Here is a 7900-nt window from a genome sequence, read left to right as displayed (position 1 = left end):
GATCACCAAGTAGAAAAGACGTTTAATTAAATTATTAATGTAAATTTAAATAGTTTTACCGCATCGTCCGTCATGTGATCAAGCTGGTCTCGGAATGGAAGAATATTGTGGTGTGTATCCACATCCCGGTCAAAACCCGTTGTCTACCTCCTCGCATAAGGCATGTCAATCTCGAGGTGATGCGTAGGTATGGGTGAAAAAAGCGATCCTCTCCCATGCCCATAACTGTAAGCGATACTAGAAAATACGATTTTTAAGTGTCATTTCAAGAGGTTTGTCTACATTAAAGGAAGACACACTTAAAATATTACCTGGAGAAGAGCAAAAAATCCACACACATCTCTGAGAACACCAATAGACGCTCGCGCGACGGCATCCGTAAAGATACGCCAAAACAAAGACCGCCCCCGTAGTCTCCCGGGTCCGGATGCTCCAAGAAAACCAAATAACGTAAGCTGACAAAGGCACCCGATGAGTTCGGGAACATGCCCCTGAATATAATAAGGAGGTACAAACGGGCATGGCGATCAACATCGTCCTGCGGGGTGCCATCCTCAACCGGATCCAGACCCTCCAAATAAGTGTAGAGTGCACTAATCTTAACCCAACTCTATCCCAAAATCTGGCCCTCGGCATCAGGCATGAAGTCGGTGAGCCTAGTCAACTCTGTCACCCACGTCCGACCAAGAGGAGGCTCGTACCGAGTGTATAGTGGTTCTCCATCTACCCGCAATCCAAAGAGGACCTCCACATCCTGAAATGTAATCGTGGCCTCACCAGTGCGAAGATGGAAGGTATGTGTCTCTGGCCTCCAATGCTCAACCATGGCCGTGATGAGCGCCTAATCATGCTGTACCCGACCAACGGACATGCAACGGTAGATGCCGCCCCGAAACAATATCTCTAAGACGAGAGGGTGTGGGGGGTGCTCGCGTAAAGAGTCCACGCTCTCCAGCCCCACGGGGACGGAGCTTCCAGTAGATATCCCTATAGTACCGGCCCATAATAAGTCTGACCTATGATTGTCTTGCAAAGACAATACTGATCTATCAGTGGGCCCCGGGTGAGCATCGGGCCCCGGGTGAGCATCGGGCCCAGGTGAGCATCGGGGGGGAACATTCGGATCCATGAAAAGAGTCCGGTGCAGCCGTACAAACTAAATTAGTCATTATTCTTGAAATGAAAGATAAATTATATTAACTAATTAATAATTTGTAGGGAATATGTGAATTATGTAGTATTATATCTTGTGAATAATTAACATGGGATATGCAATAAATTTAATATGTGATAGTAAGGACACATGTGATGGCAAAGACTTTTAAGTTAATTACTTTTGAATTATGTGATGGCAAAGACTTGTTAAGTTAATTAGTTTGGGAATCGAAATTCAGCAGTAATATTTGTTTAGAACTCTATTTTGAATATGTGATATATTTTTAGTTGACCAAATAGCCAACACAACTACGATAAAATTAAACTAAGGCCTCATTTGTTTTCATTAAGATTAAGACGTCTGAATCTGAATGCACATCTGAATCATTAAGATATTGTCTCTAGGTCTGAACACTGAATGATTAAGACTGTTTGTTTTTCAATATCTGAATATACATAATGTATTTATTTAAACATAATAAATATACAATTCAAATTAAAAAGTAACTAAATAGTAGAAAATAAATACAAATTTAATTTTTTTTTTAAAAATTATTTGATAAAAAAATGAAATATTTATGCTCACTAGTAATGGTGGAGATATTTTGTAGTCGTGGTGGGTGGTGTTGGAGGGGTGAGTGGGTGAGGGGTGGGAGGTAGTGGGGATGGGATTGGTGGTGGGGTTGGCCGGGAGTTGGGGTTGGGTTGTTAGTGGGAGATGGAGGGTAGTGAGGAGTTGGAGTAGGGGTGGGTGGTGTGTGGTACGATTTGATGGTGGGGTTAGTGAGGAGTGGGGGTAGGGTTGTTAGTGGGAAGTGGGGGTAGTGGGGAGTGAGGGTGGGTGGTGTGGCGTAGGGGTTGGTGGTAGAGAGTGGGGGTGGGTGGTGTGGGGTGGGATTAGGGTTGGTGGTGGGGTAGGGATGGTGAGGAGTGAGGGTTGGAGTGAAGGGGGTGGGTGGTGGGGTGGGGTTGGAGTGGAGAGCTGGTGGGGGGTGGGGTTGAGGTGGAGGGTTGGGGTTGAAGCTGGTGATAAAAAAGGTCCATACAAAATCTATAGCAATGATATTAAGACTTGGTTCAAGATCTTAATGATTAAGACTATTCGAGCGATAAGTGCTCAAATCTTAATGCAAACAAATGCACTTGATGGCTTAAGGTCTGAACCATTCAGATTCAGACCCTCAATAAGTGCAAACAAATGAGGCCTAAAAGAGTATATTCGTCGACCACATATTTTCCTACAAACTTTACATTTTTTTTGTTAGCTTATGTATTTATGAAAAGAAGAACTTTAACTATTCTTTTTAAGATAATCTTTTTTTATTTAACATATATATTCACGCTTTTAAAATTATATAGATTAATAATTCATAATCATTTACAACTTGTTTGGATGGTTGTTACCTATTGTATTATATTATGTTGTTAGTTTAAATACAATGTTTGCTTTGATTGTTACTTTAATTTTATTTTTATGTAACGACAAAAGATCCTATTTTATGTAACCACTGATTTGGTCCTATACAATACAACACAATACGATAAATGTCAAAACAATACATAACAATCATCCAAACAAAGTGTTAACAACATAATAATTCATTACCAATCAACTTCTTTCAATTCATAAACAATATTTAACAACTAATAAATTCATAATCAATATTTAACAAATAATCAATTAACAAAATAATAATTCATTAACAATTCATAAATAATTAACAACTCATAAACATATAACAAATTAACAATTCATAAACATTTAACAAATTAACAATTCATAAACATTTAACAAATAATGAATTAAACCAAAAAAAAAAAAAAAAAAAATCGGAACAGTGGCAAAAGCCACTGCCCAGTCGAACAAGAACAAAAAAAAAAAACGTTTTTTTTTTTTAAAATGGCAAGGGTTAAATGTTAAGCATGCTTAGAATATAATGTATATAACAAAATAATAATAAAAGTTTATAGTAGAAAACCTTAATCGAAGATTTTTTGTAAAGTTATTTTAATTGAGTTGTACGCCGCTTTTTCCCAAAATTTCGAACTTAGAATCTTCGCTTTCCGACTTGAACATATCGAGAATCTAAACTTTCACGGACGAAATTTAATATAAAATGACGTTTTTGGATGTGGGGACCGCCTCGGTTTCGCCTCCAATGGCGTTTTCCTTTTTTTTTTTTTTTTGGCCACTGGAGGGACCAGTGGTGGAACCCGATGGGTTTAAAGTGGAGCGGATAAGCGAAAAATCTTGCGCTATAGAGAGAGAAGAATTGCTATAAAAAGGTTTTTCTTTGTTAAAAAAAAACTTAACGGTCCGTTACGGTTCGCTTTAGCAAGCGATAAAATATTCTGCACTAAAGGTAGTTTTGTAACATTTTTTTTTATTAGGTATTTTGGTTCAAAATAGTTTTTTTGGGGGCATTTTGGTTCCTGACTCTATTTCTTCTCCCTATTGTAGTTTTCAGTTACCAAGACAGCATTCTCCACTATACCCTGACTTGGGACTTTATCCTTTTGTTTCACCAAGTCAAACCTTGATCATTCTCAGTCCTTTTGGATAGATCAAGCAGAATAAAGCCTGAGTAAGTTTAGAAATTAACAACTTCGAAAGTTTCTAGCAAGTTCCTTTTAATTTAACTTTTCTGTATTTGGTAGAACTTTCGGGGTAATTGTTCTGAAATTTCTAGTCTGGTATGGTCAAGGTCCTCTTAATTTCCATGGAGAAGCGTGTGTGCCTTACCTAATGCATAAAGAAGTCCAGCTTCAGTGACTAACAAAGTGCCTAATCAGGGGACCACAATATAAAATATTCCCAGCTTGACTTGGTTGGTTTAGATTCTTGCCTCTTCAAAAGAATTACCAGGAAGATGGGGCTGTTCTTATTTTGATTACAAAAACAAATGAGCATAGACACTTGAGAAGATCAGGTGGAGATGGCAGACTCTGTTGTCCTTTTCGTACTTGACAAAATCACAAATTTATTAGCAGAAGAAGCACTACAGCTTCAGGGAGTCAAGCACGATATCCAGTATATCAAAGATGAATTGGAGAGAATGATAGCCTTTCTTGGTGTGGCTGATGCTTTAGAGGACGGAGATGCAGAAGTCAAAGTCTGGGTTAGGCAAGTGAGAGATGTCGCCCATGACATTGAGGATGTTCTTGACGAGTCCATTGTCTTGTCATATGATCATCACTTCCATGGATCTTGTTGTTTCATTGCTAAATTGGTTTTCTCAATCAGAAACATCAAATCCCGCCATAAACTTGTCTTTGAAATCCAAGCCAACAGATCAAGAGTCTGCAATATTGCAGAGGGCCATCAGAGGTACCGTTACAAATTTTATGTCCCGGAGCAAGGTTCAAGTTATAACCATGCGTACGATACTGCAAATGATCGCAGAGGTGATGCGCTGTTGCTAGAAGAAGCTGAGCTCGTGGGCATTGAAAATCCCAGACAGCAGCTAATTGGTTGGCTCGTGGAGGATGATCCTAGACTTAAAGTGGTTTCGGTGGTAGGAATGGGAGGTTCAGGAAAGACCACCCTGGTTAAGAAAGTGTATGAGGATGCAGCAGTCAAGAAAAACTTCAATAGCCGTGCTTGGATAACAGTTTCCCAGTCCTTCAAGGTTGAGGAAGTTTTGAAAGACATGATTCAACAGCTCTACGATGATGTGAAGCAGCCTGCACCTGAAGGTCTTAGCAACATGAGCAGTAATAGGCTAAAAGCAATAGCAAAAGTATTCCTGCAATCAAGAACGTATTTGCTAGTTTTTGATGATGTCTGGTCCATTCAAGCTTGGGAAGCTATCAGATATGCTTTGCCTGATGTAAATAATGGAAGTCGTGTTATCCTCACAACACGTCTTTTCAATGTAGCTTCCTTTTCTAGCATAGAGACCAATGGCTATGTTTATGAGTTGGAGCCATTGTCTGCAGAAGAGTCATGGGTTCTTTTCTGTCAAAAGTCATTTCATGATAATTCATGCCCTTTAAACTTGGAGAAAATTTCTAGGAACATCTTAAAGAAATGTGGTGGATTGCCGCTGGCTATTGTGGCTGTTGGTGGGGTTTTGGCTACAAAAAACAGGAGTAACATTAAGGAATGGGGAATGCTTAATCACAGCCTTGGCCCTGAACTGGATAGCAGTGACAAACTTGATAGCATGAAAACTGTTTTATTACTCAGTTTCAATGATCTCCCCTACTATCTTAAATCATGTTTCTTGTATTTGAGCATTTATCCTGAGGATTATCTAATTGAGCGCAATACACTAATCTACCGGTGGATAACAGAAGGGTTTGTGAAACGAAAAGAGGGGAGGACAGTTGAAGACGTTGCAGAAGGCTATCTCAATGAGCTCATCAACAGAAGCTTGATCCATCCAGTTCAGTACAATGATGAGGGTAGCATGAAATTGGGCCGGATTCATGACCTATATCGTGAGCTTATTCTTTCAAAATCAAGAGATGACAACTTTACTACAACAACTGATGAGCAGAATATATTGTGGCCTGAAAAAACTAGGCGCCTGTCAATCCATGGCACATTGGGGAACCTGCAAGTGAAAAGGTCAGCCACTAAACTCCGCTCTTTGCTTACATTTGGTATAGCAGATGCACAGTCCTTGTCTTGCATAATTCAAGTGCTTGGTAGCTCCAAGATGCTCAGAGTTTTAGATTTGAGAGGAGCTCCTCTAGATATGATTCCAGAGACGGTTTTCCAATTGTTTCACTTAAGGTATCTAAGCTTGAGGAGTACCAGTGTGAAAATACTTCCAAGATCCATTGAAAGGCTCAAACAGCTAGAAATATTAGATCTGAAGCAGACATATATCACTAAGTTGCCTGTGGAGATTTTAAAACTTGAAAATCTCCACAACCTTTTAGTCTATAGGACTGTATCCTATTCATATCTTCCTTACAATTGTTCACTAGGTTTTAAGGCTTTCAGAGGAATTGGAACTTTGAGAGCCTTGCAGAAACTTGTGTATATTGAGGCAACCCCTGGAAGTGGCATACTTAGAGAAGTAGGGATGTTGAGTGAACTGAGACGACTTTGCATTCTGAAGTTGAGAGAAGAAGATGGGAGGATTGTGTGCTCATCAATTGAAAGGCTCTACAAGCTTCAGTCTTTAAATCTTAAATCGACGGAAGAGCATGAGATTCTTGATCTTTCTTACATGTCTTCTCCTCCACCTCTTCTTCAGCGCCTGTATTTGACAGGACGCATTGTTAAGTTGCCCGAGTGGATTCTAGATCTTAATTCCTTGGTCAAAATTTACTTCAGGTGGACTCGTTTAACAGAAGACCCACTCAAATATCTCCAAGATTTGCCCAATCTTGTCCATCTTGAATTTCTTGTGGGATACACTGGAGAGGAGCTATACTTTGAGCAAGGGAAATTTCAAAGGCTTAAGCTGTTAAATTTGGACAAGTTGGAAGGACTAAGACGGGTGACAATTGGGGAGGGTGCAATACCAAATCTTGAGAAGCTGGTTATCCAGAGATGTGCTTTGCTGGAAAGCGTGCCAACGGGAATCGAGTGCCTCCTTAATCTGAAGGTTCTTGAATTCTTTGACATGCCTGATGAATTTATCATGACATTGCGTCCAGAAAAACTAGGTGCTGATTCTTGGAAAGTTTCACATATCCCTGAAGTATATTGTACGTATTGGAGGGACGGTTGTTGGATGGTACACTCACTAAAGGCGAAGTGCAACAATCAGATTTCTGGTCATTCTGGAGCTGTCACTAGGATCCATGGAAGGCGAAATTCTCTCTAGATTTATTTGTTCGCTTGAAGGACGTGAAATTCCTGCTGCTCAGTCTCCTTCCAGTTTCTGTGCACATAAGCTTTCTCTGATTCTTCATCAGAGTTGATAATTAAAAGCACTTTAATACGTTGTGTATATTAATTTGTTATGTTGTCTTTACATAGAAAAAGTGAACATACTGTACTCTAGTGCAACTTTCAGTTATTTGTTTCGAGGAGTTTGTGGGTTCTCAGAGTTGCATTATGCTGCTATACTAATCTGGTGCAGTTTTGCTACCTCTGTCTGTATGAGTTCTGGTTTTGCAGTTTTTCATCTATGCATAGTTAAATCAAACGAAAAACAGTCCCTTTTTTTTTTTCTTTTTCTTTTTTTTCAAATAGTCATCAGTATACCCAAAACCTTGATGTAACAATAGATAAAAAATGCCGGTTTCGGATAAGTATCTTTACCTCCTTTTAACTCATGCTTAATTAAGCTGTTTGGATCAAATTGGAGCCAATTAATTATTCAGTCTTAATAACATTTCTGATTTTTAGTGGTATTATCTGTAATTCTAAACTTGACAAACTGAAAGAGTCTTTTCACTTGGGTTCAGATTTTACACTACTATGCATACAAATATTTCTTTTGGCGTTTTATCTTCCAAGGCTACTGTGATAAAAATGGAAAAGCAAAGTGAACTTCTAATCCAGCAACACTTTGTTTCAATACTTCCTTTTAGACTTTGTGTTTTAATTCTTGTATTTATTTTTTACCTCTGAATAATATATATTTTTATTTTATTTTCCATGAAATTTTCTTTGGTGTGGGAAGGGCGTATATAGTGGTCAAAAATTGTACATATCCAGTCTCCAAACCTAATCTGGAGGTAACGCCCAACCCATAGCTCAAAAGAATCTTGTAGGACGACCCTTGGCCTATGGCTCAACCGTCGCCTGACTGAGTCAAAACCTTCAACCCTAGGCAAT

At 39.0% G+C, this 7900-nt stretch overlaps 1 protein-coding gene across 1 annotated transcript; it reads left to right on the top strand.

The window, feature by feature from the left end:
• Window positions 1–3643: 3643 nt before the first annotated feature.
• LOC132063118 (disease resistance protein RPM1-like) lies at window positions 3644–7278 on the top strand. Its single transcript, XM_059455549.1, has one exon. The coding sequence runs from the start codon at window positions 4092–4094 to the stop codon at window positions 6939–6941; it is 2850 nt and encodes a 949-aa protein (XP_059311532.1). The 5' UTR covers window positions 3644–4091; the 3' UTR covers window positions 6942–7278.
• The last annotated feature ends 622 nt before the right edge of the window (window positions 7279–7900 follow it).

This window comes from Lycium ferocissimum, chromosome 7 (assembly GCF_029784015.1).
Source record: "Lycium ferocissimum isolate CSIRO_LF1 chromosome 7, AGI_CSIRO_Lferr_CH_V1, whole genome shotgun sequence".
In the NCBI taxonomy this organism is placed as follows: domain Eukaryota; kingdom Viridiplantae; phylum Streptophyta; class Magnoliopsida; order Solanales; family Solanaceae; genus Lycium; species Lycium ferocissimum.
Note: the sequence above shows the minus strand (reverse complement) of the source record. Positions and strands in the feature narration are given on the sequence as shown.

What these genes read in the sequence shown, in the direction of transcription:
- LOC132063118 (XM_059455549.1), top strand. Translation starts at nt 4,092, where the DNA reads ATGGCAGACTCTGTTGTCCTTTTCGTACTTGACAAAATCACAAATTTA.